The following is a 14250-nucleotide window of genomic DNA, read 5'->3' on the forward strand; positions in this document are numbered from 1 at the left end:
TTCCTGTTCCTTTGTTTTCTTGAGATATCAAATTTGCGACAATTCGTAATATATAGTAATAATACCAGGGGTTCTTAAATATACACTCAGTAAATAGTCAGTTGGTTGTAACCAACTACCAATCAAAAAAGAACTGAACAGACAGAATATCAACATTTTAAAACTCTCTCTACGACAATTCTTTTTATTCTTGCTTATCGGGAAACTTAGTTTCTCTATCGAAAGCGAACCTGTTGGGACATTCTTAATTTTACCAGAGATTCTTCTTTATCAAGTTTCATTTGTTTATCTGCTGTAACAACAGAAAGACTGTGTAGCGCAAGTACTTGGAATTTCATGGAGCTGAGATGCCAAGATTTATTAAGATTACTTCTTTGTCATTGATTATGGCTGCTGTAGGGGCGTCATATTATTACTATTTTGTCAACAATGATGGTTATTACTATCAGAAATCCTTATGGAAACAAATTGATGATAAAGTCACGGACATTTTACAACAGAAAGATAGTACAAATTCTGTATTCGAGGAAAATAGGAAGAGACTGAGGGACAAAACTGCTCAGGAACTTGTTGCCAGACCAATGTCCGAAACAGCAAAAGATATATGGAATGAACAAATCAGAAATAGTTTAGAATGGTTTTATTCGTGGGGCAAATAGATTTATACTTTTTGTCAGGTGTTATGTATTCTTAGATCACTAATATGTGTAATTTCTACACGGGAACTTTTATGTACGCAAGGATTTTATAGTATATGATCAAGTCAATTCAAAAATAGTAAGAAACGATTCCTTAGATAATGAACAAGAACCAGAATGGTATCCCGCAGACTATGTCTCGACTATCTTTTTGTCAATTTCTCCACTGATAGTGATGTTATGGCACTTAGATATAACATAATTCTATCAATTTTTCAATGAAAAAATTATCTGAATGCAATATGGATTTGTTTTGGAATCATAGTAGAAGTAAAGTGGCCATCGTAAAAAAAATGAGCGAGAATGATAGACCAGACTCACATATAAACTATAACGATGCGATATCGTATTGGACTGACACACCAGCTACTGTGGACGGGGTACTAGGTGGGTATGGTGAACAAACTATAGTCCCAACGATGGATGTACTAGGATCATCGCATTTTTTACGTAAGTTAAAATCTAGAATGATCCCTGCTGAAGGATGCAAAAAGATCGGTGCTGATATAGGTGCTGGGATAGGTAGAGTGACGAAGACCATGCTTTCTAAATACTGTGATGTCGTTGATTTAGTCGAACCTGTCAAACCATTTTGCGATCAAATGAAAGTAGAATTGAAAGATCTGAGTGAAGAAGGGAAAGTAGGTAAAATTTTCGAACTAGGTATGCAAGAATGGGATCCCGAAAAGGGAAAATACTGGTTAATCTGGTGTCAATGGTGTGTAGGCCATCTTCCAGATGAAGAATTAATCAAATTTTTTGTCAGATGTAGTGAGGCCCTTCAACCAAATGGTACTATTATCGTGAAAGAGAACAACACTCCAGCAGACAAGGACGATTTTGACCCTACAGATTCCAGTGTCACAAGATCTGACAACAAGTTCAAAGAATTGTTTGAAAAAAGTGGGTTGAAACTCATCGCCACGGAAAGACAGAAGGGTCTCCCAAAAGAGCTCTATCCAGTAAGAATGTATGCTTTGAAGCCTGTAGACAACAAATAAACTTATATATGCATTAAGTCTAATCGTACTTCTCAATAATAAATATAGCATGCGCATCCAAAATTTCAGCAACTGTGAAGTATACCGTTACCCGGCTATAAAAAGAAGAAAAAGCAAGAAATAGCTCGAAGATATTGAAATTTCATTGACCCGAAAATAACGAAATTCGATTGTGCTAAATATATAGATGATTTCAATAACCATTTAAAACGGTTTAAAGCTTAGATCATCTCTTCATATCAAGATATTTTTGTTTTGATTTATAGCTAATTTCTATTACAGTGGCTACGACTTGCTTATTATTCCATTTTTTTATAAATAGATATTTTTTCAGTGGGAAGTGAACATTAGAATCACGTCAAAGTTTAGTTGATCCGGACCAATTTTTACAAATAACGAGTTATTTTAAAAGTACGCTGTCAAACCCTATGACCCCTTCAGCTGAAACCACTATAATGAAACCAAACAGTTCAAATGATACGGCGGATATAGTTCACCGTCATGGCAACTTAGAATTACTCAACAAACCAGAAATAAAGAAAATAATGGATTCAGATGTAGCCATTAATGCCCTATTATCACGCTTAAAGACATCATTATTAACATGCGAAGAATTCACCAAGTTTCTTCGTAAGAAGTACCTCTACGAAGATGAACATACTCAAGAATTGTCAAAACAATATAAACATTTTTTCATGTCATCTTCAGGTTCTTCTTTAAAAAGAATGATCCATGACATTCTTGAATACGATGGCAAATTAGCACACGTTAAACAGAGCTACATTAGGGCACTTCAAAAGATGTACGACGAAATAAGCGCGCTCCTTCTAACAATAACCAAAATGAGAAAAACTTTAAAGGAAAATAGCAGGAGGCTCGAAAAGGACGTTTCTGATGCAATACATAGCGCTGAAAAAGCTCAATCTCGTTATAACTCCTTATGCCAAGACTGGGACAAATTAAGAATGAGTGATCCAACGAAGACAAAATTGACATTGCGTGGTTCCAAGACAACCAGAGAACAAGAAGAAGAATTATTGAGAAAGATCGATATTGCAGATCTCGAATATAAACAAAAAGTCGACCACTCGAACTCACTTAGAAACACTTTTATAACCAAAGAAAGACCCAGAATTGTTCTGGAATTGAAGGATCTGATTTTAGAACTTGACACCGCTATGGCAATTCAAGTACAGAAATACACTATCTGGACCGAAAATTTAGTCCTAAATAGTGGTGTTACCATAAGTCCTTTTGATAAATCTAGTAGGTCCATGAAACAAGTTGCATCGTCAGTAACCACAGAAAAGGATCTTTACAATTTCTTAAACAAATATAATCATTCTGGCAAGAACTCTTTGTTAGTAAATAGAAATTTAATACCTGTTGATTATAAAAAACATCCTTCAATGAATAAAAACACAAATGTTAACACTACTAATAAGCCTTTAAAATATGCTGTCGATCCTTCAAGAAATTCAATCCCTAAGAGAACCATATCAACACATAATGAGTCACCGTTCATCTCCAATTCTACTTCATTCACCAATCCTTCGCAACAAGGACGAAACGTCTCTTTCACACCTTCTCTGGACACTACTGCATCCTCTAATTTTGCGCCATTAAATAGGTCAACAACCGACGGTAAGGATATCAGGAATACTGGAGCTGATACGTCGAGCTTCCAGTCTTTAGACCCAGGAAAACAAGTTGCAAGAATACCGACCAGTTCAACTGCCCTAACTGAAGATTCGGATAGACCAATCTCACATGTGCAAACAAATACGACAATGCCACCGGGAACTCAAACTAATTTCAAAACTTTTGGCGTTCCATTAGAATCATTGATAGAGTATGAACAAGATATGGTTCCTGCCATAGTCCGTCAATGTATTTATGTTATTGACCAATATGGACTGGAACTAGAAGGTATTTACAGAAAATCTGCTAATGTCCTCGATGTAAGTAGACTAAAAGAAGAGATTGATAAAGATCCGGCTAATGTATCTATGATTTTACCACCAAAAAATTATTCAGACTCTGACATTTACCTAGTTGCTTCACTTCTTAAAGCCTTTTTTGCCTCTCTTTCAGAACCACTACTTCCTAATGACATGTCCCCAGATATCATGACTTGTATTGCAATTGAAGACCTGCAAACAAGAAAAAACTACATGCATGGGTTGATATATAAGTTGCCAGATGCTCAATACTGGACCTTACGTTCTTTACTTTTCCATCTTAAAAGGATATTGAGTCACGAAGAACAGAACAGGATGAATTTAAAATCAGTCTGTATAATTTGGGGTCCTACGATAATACCGCCAAATCAAGATGATATTAACGATGTCAACTATCAGATAAAGGCAATGGAAGTGTTGATTGATGCTGCGGACCAGGCATTCGAGCCAGAAAAATAATTCATACTCGAGAACAAGTGTGTTTTCAATTTTTGTAATTATTAATGTACTTTCCAATAAACGTTTTCTTATGAATGACAAGAAAATATGTAATTTCTATATTTAATTAAAGTTTCAAAATACCTGTCTTTTTTACAAGATCATTAGGAATATAGTCTTTATTGTAAGTGATTTTATTACCATTACGCAACAGAAGTCCGCTTCCTATCAAAGCTTCCAGTGATTTATTAAAATTTGTCTTCTGACCTTTCGTTACATCCAATCGGTTTAGTAAATCTGGAATTGTGATTTCTTCTATGTCGTTAAAAACATTTAAAACTGCAGCTGCGCTATGGCTAAGTTTGATGGTAATTTCCCGTCCTCGCTCATCTAGAAAAGGACTACCCATTTCTATAAAATGCAAACCTGTATTACGAAGTATCTTACCCTCTGTTTTTAGTTTTTCTATTTTGTAGTTCCATTGTTTTTTCAGGTCTGAGTTAATCCAAATGGGCGCACTACAAGGCAGCTCGAAATCGAATAAACGTTGGTTAAAAAAAAAAGTTGAAGTAATCATTTGGCCATTTCTAGGAACGTTATTTGATGCCTCTATTTCAGCCGAGATGACATTTAAAATATGCCTCATCTTTCTTTGTAAATCAGGGGGAAGGTTATTACATAATATACTTTCAAAATTAGAAGGATGATTGAAAGAATCTAGGAAGCTAGTATTAGCTATCAGCAAACGACGCATTAGCATTGGGAAATAATGCTTTTCTATAAATGGCCCTAGTTCCGGGGTATAAAAAAGAAGAATTGGAATGATTGTTTCAGTTCTTCTATCACAGTGAAGGAGTCGTGTTTTTTGATTATCAGGATACGAAAAAGGCTTTAACAGCCTTTGTAGGAATCTTGACAAATGTAAATGGTATTTGTCAATATCTTTGATTTCGGCTTTGAACTGATTTCGCAATTTAGTCTTCAAAGATCTCATGAGTTCAGTAGTTTGTGGTTCTAGAAGACTATCTGTCAGATACACCTGATCAACAAAATTATTCAAATCATCCTCATCATACTTTATCCTTCTTTCTCTGAGAAATATTTTTTCATAATTTGCTTGCAAGCTGAGTTTGGAAACGTTCAAAGAAACAATGTCAAGGAAATTATTTTGAAGCCTCACACCTCTGAGGCTGTCAAACATAAATTCTAAATCAGTTATAATTAATTTCAAGTTTTTTTTCCTCACCTCATCCTCCACAGCATCCCCAAATAATTCCATAACTTGCAGAGTTCTTCGCCATATTTTTAAAATGTCGAAAAAATTACCTTTCTTGGATGACTTGACACTTCGAAGGTATTTCTCAAAGAAACTACTGCAATACCGTATAAGGTCCTCCAATATAGGGTAAGATTTAAAATTTCCATTGTTCATATCATCTGAAATTATTTGTTCTATTAACTCTTTAATTGTTTTAAATTTCCAAAAGCTTTTAGAAGAATTGTCGTTGACGTAGTTTTGATATAACTCCTTATACAGTAAATTCAAATTCAGCTTATCTTCGGTAGGTTCAAATGATATGATACATTCCCTCAAAGCCGTTATAAACCATTCCCGACTTTTGACCTGATAGACTAGAGGGCACAATCCAGTCGAAACATAATAAATATGATCAACTAGTTGGAAATAAATGTCACTAGCTGACTGTTGTTCACTTTTGGATAGACGAATATATTCCTTGAAAGAATTGTTTAGAGCCTCCAAAACCATGTTAAATAGTAAGTCTACCATTTTTTTGAGGTTACTATCAACTTTAGATAAACATAATTCTGATACGATTGACCTCAGTTTCGCAAGCTTCACCGATGGAATTAAGCCAATCTCATTTGAAAGTTCGCCCACTAACTGTTTGAATTGGAGAATATTCTTGGCATCTTCATCACATAGACTTTGCATCTCTACAAGCGTGAAGATCACTCATCATGGCATAATTTCAATACTAGTTTTTTTTGCCCCATTGAGATTTCGCTACCGGGAATTCGATATTGAAAAATTACATAAAGTAAATATAAAGACTTTCTGCGTATGAGATGTATCATTCCAATATAAGAGAGCCTGAGAACCACATTGATCGGCATAAAGCTTATACAATCATGACAGGCCAAGATACAGACGAAGCATATTTATTGGCAGAAAAATTCAAGAAACAGGGATATTTTGACAAGCTAAAACAAGATATTTTAACAGAATCAATTGATGGGAATGGCGATGAAACATTAGAGAAGAAAATAAAAGAAACGGTCACAGATATAGTCAAGAACATGGTTAATGAAGAAGAGGAGCTCATTTTCAAAAATAGAGGTACTACGAGTGCTCTTATCGAGTCAAAAATTCTCATGGATAATTATAAAATGCTCAGTGAAAACAAAGAACCATTAAATGTGGAGAAAACTATTAAAGAGGCACTCCAAAACGCTAACTTGAGTGACGATATCAAAGCCACGTTAGAAAAATTGTTAGATGATACTACTAAGATGCATCAATATGATAGTCAATGATAGATAAAACCAAATGGAACAATGACGATCCTCCAACCACAACTTACTCTCTGCATGTTCCTATAGTGGTAGTATATTCTGGGTAGAAAAAGTAAAAAAGGTGTCTTCTAGGTAAAAACAAACAGCCACCCACATTTCTGCTACCCAGTTACGAGAGATATCTTCATTATGTATAGTTGCTATGGAGTCCTTTTTCAATTGAGCATATTACCATGCATATTAAATGCCACGAAGTAAGGATTTGACCCATGATAGATTAGTCCTAACAGAGCTGACAAGGCGTTTATATGGGAAGTTGTTCTTAATGTTTCATTAGTGTTCAGGACCGTTGTCACTGGCGCACCAGAACGAAAGCAGTACCGGTCACCTTAGTAAAGTATGAGGAATGCTTTTTTTGGAGACGAGATGAAGCCCGTACGTAATATTCGACGGAAACTGAGTGGTCTAGGCCTTAGAACAGAGGGTGCCATAGTCGTGGGGAATATATTTCATCTGACGTTCGTTTTATATCTTTCTATACATCTTATGTACAGGCGGAGGAATTTTATTTGGGGCATTATCACCTACCATTTAATTGATGATTGATTGATTTACTAGGATTTTTATCATGTTGAGATGGAGCTCTTTTCTTACTACCTAGTGAGATACCTGAAATTTTTGAAATTGCACTAATTAATCTCTCGGTAGCCAAGTTGGTTTAAGGCGCAAGACTGTAATGTGAAATATCAAAGTAATCTTGAGATCGGGCGTTCGACTCGCCCCCGGGAGATATTTTTTGAATCTCATCCCAATATATCAATTGCTCAGGTCGTAACGGAAAGCTTTAAGAAGGTTCTGTAAATACTCTGATACTGACATTTGTACTAATGGATTTTTTGGGTTATTATATGGACTCAACGAGTCATCGACAATCTTTTGAAACAAGCACTGACCAAACCGATTCGAGAATGCCACTCATTACTTTTGCTGTGTGCCAACAGGTATCCAAAAAAGGAGAGAGTATCTCTCCATACGGTGTGTACAATGTATTCTTTGGAAGGAGAAGAAGAAATATTATGGATACTTAAGTTGAGTTAAGTGAGGATATTGCCCATCCGCATATGTGTATACAGTTCTAATTTTATTGTTCAAGGACGAATCGTTAGAAAGACATTAGCAGTAGGTATCTTGAATGTTGTCTTCTTCTTTTTGGCTCATTATAGTGAGCTCACAATAAACTAAATATAATATATGCATATGCAGAAAATTTTTTAAATGAAATTGATATAAAACTTCAGATATAACAGGGCAACAGCAATTTCCCTGATTTATGTGTAACGCTATTGAAGCGAGAGGCCAATTTCCCGCCATCATCAGTAGGCTGACTCCAAGCAATGAGGTGCTTATCGATAACTCTGCCATATATCAAATTTTCTCTTGAAAGTTCTAACAGTTTGAAAGCAATACCATTTAATCTCTGATTTTTGCAAACCCAGATCCTTGAAATACCATATACAAACTCAGGAAACACATTGGGTACGATTTCTCTCGTGTCATAAATCATCCAACGCCCTCTTGCTTCATTCTGGCGTTGTAATCCTTCTATGATCACGACCCCAACGGCTCTATCATTTTTTATATATAAAAAGGCTTTACCATCTAATTTCTTTTCATCAGACCAGAAATAATTCTCATCATGAGGTGCATTAAGCTCCTCGTTTACTATATCCATGATTTCTAAAGTAGCTTTTACCTCAGCATTATTAGAAGGTCGTATCATTACAATTCTTTCATTTGATTTAGCAGACGTCCAAACAATTTTGCCCCAATTAGAGTTCCATTTCTTCCCCTTGAGATGCAAATCATGATATTTCCTATGCGTGAGTGTATCATATGTGGTAAAAGTCGAATATGTCATTTCACATTTCGGGCATTTTGTTAGCTTGGAAGTTTTGGAACATAAATTCAAATGAGCTTGAGTATATTTCGTTGATCTTGTCCTATGTATCTTCGTATTTGCCATTAATAATGTTATTGCAATACCTAATCTTACTCCCAGTTCATCTTACATTAACACCATATTATACTATTCACTTGTATTGCTCTGTAATAACTGTTAGAGATGAAACGCGTCCGTGAAAAAGTTACGCGTCAGCCCTGGAAATTAATGCCCTTCTTTGGCACTAATGCCAATGGAAATAGACTCCAAAAACTCCCATGGGGAAAATATGACTTGACAAATTAAGAGCCTGGTGCATAAATATCTTCATTGCCAGTTCCAATTTTGATGGTTCACGATTTTGCACAAATTTTTACGAAGTGTCTGAAAAAATTGGTGATGGCAATTTCTATATGCTGACAATCCGAGATTTTCCTCATATTTGCCCAGATAATCCACTATTCTTACCGTTGAAATGCTTCTGTCTTTCACACTCAGAGTCGATAATGCCTTGTTAAACTAGTGTTGTAGCAATCTGACTCATCGAGTCCGAAAGAAGAATTGAAAGCAACTATAAAAATTTGAAAATTGAATATTAAGAACGAGTAAATCCAATTGAATATGGAGCAATGCATTCACATCATTCACACTCAGGTGATTATGTGGCCCACGGGGCCGATCCATTGGAGGATATAGTCGATAGAGCCAAGCAATTGGGATTTGATACGTACTGCTTAACAGAACATATGCCACGGTTTGACAAAAAGTACTTGTATCCAGAAGAAATAGAAGGAGTCGGAAACGAGAAAGCTATTGATCAATTGAAGCAGAACTTTTCAAGATTTCTTGGCCATGCTAAACAGATAAAAACCCGTGAGAAAGATAACATTAACATTGTTATTGGTACTGAAATTGAATGTTGCGACATTGATCACATTGAATATGCTCGCACTATAATAAAAGAAAACCGTGATACCATCAAATTCACCGTTGGATCGATACATCATATCAATGAGATACCAATTGATTTTGACCAGCTCTCTTGGAACAGATGTTTAGCTTCCTTCAATAATAATTTGAAAGATATGCTGATTTCTTACTATGAATTACAATTCGAGATGTTACAAAGAGTTCAACCATTGGTTGTGGGTCACTTTGATCTATATAAATTATATTTACCGAGGAATACACGAGTGGATCCATTGTCAGGCGTGGTATGTGAAAACGAGAATTCTGTTGTAGTTTCAGAATTTTCTTTGATTGAAATGTGGGAAACAGTTCGCAATTTAGTCATAAGAAACTTGAAATACATCAAACTATATGGTGGTACCGTAGAAATAAACAGTTCGGGCTTACGCAAAAAGTTGAAGGAGCCTTATCCCGGCAGTGATATCTGCCAGTTAGTTAAGAAATTTTGCGATGGCAGGTTTGTATTGAGTGATGACTCACATGCTGTAGCTCATGTTGCTGTTTGCTATTTACAATTGCGTGAGTATATTGTAGATGTATTGCAATTGCAAAATGTCTACTACATATCCCAAGAAGACCCAGAGGACACTGTTACTGTAAAATCGATGAGCATCGATGAATTCAAAAACCATAAATTCTGGAATAATTCAATGTTATCCCGATGCGAATAACCCTACTGACGTATTCCTCACCAGCAGAGAAAGTTCCACGGAACGGGATTTTTTTCTACGCAAATAATTTAGTTGATAATGAGGTGCTCGTGCTCTTCTTCCTTCATTGAAAGCCCTTTTATATTAACGTATATAGTAGACACCGTTTATTGCAGATGCACCTAACACGGCCAAACCACATTGCTGGCTATAAGCCAATGTGGGTGCAACTTCCCACTGAAATGTGCAGCAGCCTGAAAAAATTCGCTTCACTTACGACATAATTGATCTTGGCCGTCTAGAATGAGTAAACTTGACTTGTTCCGAGATGTTCTTTAATTCGCTCCCAATCTGTCGTCCTCTATAAGACCAAGAGCAAACTTTTGATCAAAAAAAAGGAAGCCAACTTCACATTCAAGAGTAGAAAGTAAAAGCTACGTATATAGATCAAACAAAAGAAGTATGGGTATCAATAATCCAGTCCCTAGAAGTTTGAAAAGTGAAACAAAGTATGTTGATTAATGACTAAGAAGCGAAACGTTTTTGCGTTTGTCGCAATTTGAGCATTTAGTTGTTTTACTAACACCATTTTATAGAAAAGCTGCTAAAATCTTAGCAAGTTTTGTTAAACCCAACCAAGTGTTTGGTGCTGACCAAGTCATTCCTCCAGATGTTTTAAAGAGAGCTAAGGGTCTAGCCATCATTACCGTTCTTAAAGCAGGTTTCTTATTTTCCGGGAGAGCAGGGTCTGGTGTCATCGTTGCCAGATTAAAAGATGGCACATGGTCTGCTCCTTCTGCCATTGCTATGGCAGGTGCAGGTGCAGGTGGCCTGGTGGGTATAGAATTGACAGATTTTGTCTTCATATTAAACTCTGATGATGCTGTTAAATCATTTTCAGAGTTTGGTACCATCACTTTAGGCGGTAATGTATCCGTTTCAGCAGGTCCTCTCGGTAGAAATGCAGAAGCTGCTGCATCTGCATCTGCTGGTGGTGTTTCTGCAGTTTTTGCTTATTCAAAGAGTAAAGGTCTTTTTGCAGGTGTCTCTGTCGAAGGTTCCGTTATCTTAGAAAGAAGAGAAGCCAATAGAAAGTTTTATGGTAATGATTGTACATCAAAAATGATTTTATCGGGAAGAATAAGACCACCTCCAGCTGTGGATCCATTATTCCGTGTTTTGGAATCTAGAGCTTTCAATTACAGAACAAGAAATGACGATGACGATTATAGCACTTACGATGACGATGACTCTAGATATTACAATGATATTCCGGATTCATTCGATTCCTCAGATGCTTCCTCTAGGAGGGCCAATACAAGATCCTCAAGAAGGAATAGAAGTAGTTACCGTGATAGTTACGACGATGGATTTGATGATGATTTTGATGATGATGATTTTGATAGAAACCGCAGTTCACTTGGGAGAAACGGTACTAGATCTATGAACCGGTCATCTAGATATAATGACGACTCAAATGACAGTGATGGTGAAGACGATCTGAATAATGCTAGTAGTTACTATGCAGCCCACAGAAAATCCAATGGTCCTAAGGTAAGTAGCTCTAGGTCTCGTTGGGAAGATGATATTTATGATCGTGGTGGACAACGCAGCAGTAACAGACGCTCTCAATATGATCGTGATGTGGATGATTTATCGAACAGGTTTTCAAAATCCCGTATATCTTCTGAAAAGAGTGGTGCTGACCGTGCTGCAAGTTCGAGGGTAGATGCACCATCATCATCATCGAATGCCCCTAAAGCTGTGGCTTTATACAGTTTTGCTGGTGAAGAATCTGGTGATTTGCCATTTAGAAAAGGTGACGTAATTACTATATTGAAAAAGTCCGAATCACAAAATGATTGGTGGACCGGCAGAGTTAATGGTAGAGAAGGTATATTCCCTGCTAACTACGTGGAGTTGGTATGAACTGGAATTCCTGCTGTGCCAAAACCCTTGTTCATTTCCAAAAAAGACCAGACTTTTTCCTATATTTTGTATAATTTTTAATATCAGCATCAAGTATCGTTTGTTTTTAAAATCAATCGATAAGTTCATAGCTTAATCTTTTGAAGAGTTAATTAATACATATATATTGGATAATTTCCATCTCCGTCAACAATTTAGTTTTTGAAACCTAAGGACACAATTGCTTCGGAGATTTGATTACGTAACTGGAAACTACAACGAAGGTCGGATTTTATTAAACTCAAAAAGTGAGATAAAGCATTCAAGTTCCCATTCCAATAAACCTGAACTATGTAATTGACGATACAAGATAGGTTGTTATCTCTTATAGCGATAGGAAAATTTGGAGATTCAACTGCTTGTGAGATGTGCTTCTTCAGCGTATTCATAATTGAGTTCCTACTCGCATTTATATATTTTTGTTTTTCAGTACTATAAGATTCAACATGAGATGCGAGATGTTCATTCTTGGTGTATTTCATTGTGACATTTTGTTCAGTATGTGTGGAATAGGCTCCTGGAGGTTGCCAAACTACCCCACACTCATTAAAGGCGGCTATATTGGAAGACTTTTCCACGAAATTTATTGGCATCTGACTAGTGACTTTTGTTATGCAACCGCCAATCAACTTCCCATCAAGGTATTTAAATAATTTTTCAGTATCTTTATATTTTTTGCATTTGATAAAACCTGAATATGTCATGGAAGTGGGATCGTAAGTGGTAATCTCTATTGTATCAAATTTTACGCCCTCTTGCATACATATCTGTTTTAGAAATTTGCTATCACATATAACACAAAGGTTTGAGAGGTATAATATATTTGATTTTTTTATTTTGTTCAGATTTATGGGCACAAATTCCAATATCTTGCCTTTGAACTCAATGCCTTTCAATTGTCTAGAGTTACTATCTAGCACATGCAAATTCTTGAAAGTAACATAAGCGAGTGTTTCTCCTTTGCTTTCTTTATTCAAAAGATGCAAAGAAGCTAAAACTCCAATTTTATCAAGAAATTGCTCCACTTGGAATTTTGCCACATTGAATGGCAAATTTTTAACAAGGAATTTCTTTTCTGACAGTTCATCAAAAGCTTCAGGTTTTTGATAAGTATCACTTTCCTCTACTTCATTCTTTAATAACTTTAACCTATTATTTCGTTCCTCTTTATCAAAATGCAGACCACAGTAAATATTATTTCCTAAGAAGGAAGAATTATTGAACTTCTTTATTACTTCATTTGCAGTCACCTCACAAGCAAAATAAATAAAACCAATTTTTTTACTTCTTTCTATTTTACACGATAATATCTTACCATACTTTCTAAAGGAATCATAAAAATATCTGGTCGTTAACATATTATTCTCTGTAGGTAAGTTACGGAAGTAAACGTTTGTTCCAACTTTTTTCCTATAATCTGGATCCCTCATCGATGGCATTATTCGGATTTCATTATTAAGAACTTTGGAATAGTTCATTTCCTCGCATGCCTTCTCAGCATCCTCTTTGCTCCCAAAATTTAGGTAACCATGACCTAAAGATAGGTTGGTGGATGAGTTATAACATACCTTTGCCGAGATAAAGGAGGGATATACAGAAAATATGGTTTCTAACTGCTTTTCCGTAACATCCTTATCAAGATTACCAATAAACAGAGCTTCTAGCGTATTGCTTTTAAAGAGAGTTCTTGGCAGAGTTCTATGAGTAGAAATCTCTACATGTTTATTTAGCCCAACAATGTTTGAATGACCAGATGTTGAGGTGGAGGTTGAAGATGAAAATGTTTTTGTTGAAGCTGTACTAGATTTAATAGAGGCAACTTTAGCCGCTCCGACAACTATTTTGGAATCTACCTTCAAATTTGTATCCAATTTCGGTAAATAGTCATACATACTACAATTTTCATCACCTAGTATGTCTGTCATTTTTCTCTACTCAAGTCTAGCACCGACGTACATGAATTAATAGATGTAGTTATCAGAAATGACTTCATTGTTATTTACATTTTTTGACAGAGGAAGTCTTAATCTATTAGCTGACATTTGACACAAAGTTATTCTCGAGGCATCCTATAGATTTTTATATCTGCAA

The 14250-nt window shown here is 35.8% G+C and overlaps 9 protein-coding genes and 1 non-coding gene across 10 annotated transcripts; 7 read left to right on the forward strand and 3 right to left on the reverse strand.

Moving 5' to 3' along the window:
• Positions 1-347: 347 nt before the first annotated feature.
• Positions 348-659, forward strand: MIC12 (Mic12p; the record flags this gene model as incomplete). The annotated part of the gene is made up of 1 exon (XM_003956509.1): positions 348-659. One exon carries the CDS (start codon positions 348-350, stop codon positions 657-659), a length of 312 nt encoding a protein of 103 aa, XP_003956558.1.
• A 332-nt stretch (positions 660-991) lies between these two features.
• Positions 992-1699, forward strand: TAE1 (N-terminal protein methyltransferase; the record flags this gene model as incomplete). The annotated part of the gene is made up of 1 exon (XM_003956510.1): positions 992-1699. One exon carries the CDS (start codon positions 992-994, stop codon positions 1697-1699), a length of 708 nt encoding a protein of 235 aa, XP_003956559.1.
• Positions 1700-2127: 428 nt separating this feature from the next.
• On the forward strand, positions 2128-4119 carry RGD1 (GTPase-activating protein RGD1; the record flags this gene model as incomplete). The annotated part of the gene is made up of 1 exon (XM_003956511.1): positions 2128-4119. One exon carries the CDS (start codon positions 2128-2130, stop codon positions 4117-4119), a length of 1992 nt encoding a protein of 663 aa, XP_003956560.1.
• Positions 4120-4225: 106 nt separating this feature from the next.
• Positions 4226-6052, reverse strand: KAFR0C04360 (uncharacterized protein; the record flags this gene model as incomplete). The annotated part of the gene is made up of 1 exon (XM_003956512.1): positions 4226-6052. One exon carries the CDS (start codon positions 6050-6052, stop codon positions 4226-4228), a length of 1827 nt encoding a protein of 608 aa, XP_003956561.1.
• Positions 6053-6249: 197 nt separating this feature from the next.
• Positions 6250-6654, forward strand: SHG1 (Shg1p; the record flags this gene model as incomplete). The annotated part of the gene is made up of 1 exon (XM_003956513.1): positions 6250-6654. One exon carries the CDS (start codon positions 6250-6252, stop codon positions 6652-6654), a length of 405 nt encoding a protein of 134 aa, XP_003956562.1.
• A 677-nt stretch (positions 6655-7331) lies between these two features.
• KAFR0Ctrna8Y lies at positions 7332-7423 on the forward strand. Its single transcript is given in 2 exon segments — positions 7332-7371; positions 7387-7423. It is a non-coding gene; the product is annotated as a tRNA-Tyr (tRNA).
• Positions 7424-7927: 504 nt separating this feature from the next.
• Positions 7928-8656, reverse strand: ECO1 (Eco1p; the record flags this gene model as incomplete). The annotated part of the gene is made up of 1 exon (XM_003956514.1): positions 7928-8656. The coding sequence occupies one exon, from the start codon at positions 8654-8656 to the stop codon at positions 7928-7930; it is 729 nt and encodes a 242-aa protein (XP_003956563.1).
• Positions 8657-9201: 545 nt separating this feature from the next.
• HIS2 (histidinol-phosphatase) lies at positions 9202-10212 on the forward strand (the record flags this gene model as incomplete). The annotated part of the gene is made up of 1 exon (XM_003956515.1): positions 9202-10212. The coding sequence occupies one exon, from the start codon at positions 9202-9204 to the stop codon at positions 10210-10212; it is 1011 nt and encodes a 336-aa protein (XP_003956564.1).
• A 441-nt stretch (positions 10213-10653) lies between these two features.
• LSB3 (Lsb3p) lies at positions 10654-12120 on the forward strand (the record flags this gene model as incomplete). The annotated part of the gene is made up of 2 exons (XM_003956516.1): positions 10654-10700; positions 10788-12120. The coding sequence occupies 2 exons, from the start codon at positions 10654-10656 to the stop codon at positions 12118-12120; spliced, it is 1380 nt and encodes a 459-aa protein (XP_003956565.1).
• A 194-nt stretch (positions 12121-12314) lies between these two features.
• Positions 12315-14084, reverse strand: PES4 (Pes4p; the record flags this gene model as incomplete). The annotated part of the gene is made up of 1 exon (XM_003956517.1): positions 12315-14084. The coding sequence occupies one exon, from the start codon at positions 14082-14084 to the stop codon at positions 12315-12317; it is 1770 nt and encodes a 589-aa protein (XP_003956566.1).
• Positions 14085-14250: the final 166 nt, after the last annotated feature.

This window comes from Kazachstania africana, chromosome 3, assembly GCF_000304475.1.
Source record: "Kazachstania africana CBS 2517 chromosome 3, complete genome".
Taxonomy (NCBI): domain Eukaryota; kingdom Fungi; phylum Ascomycota; class Saccharomycetes; order Saccharomycetales; family Saccharomycetaceae; genus Kazachstania; species Kazachstania africana.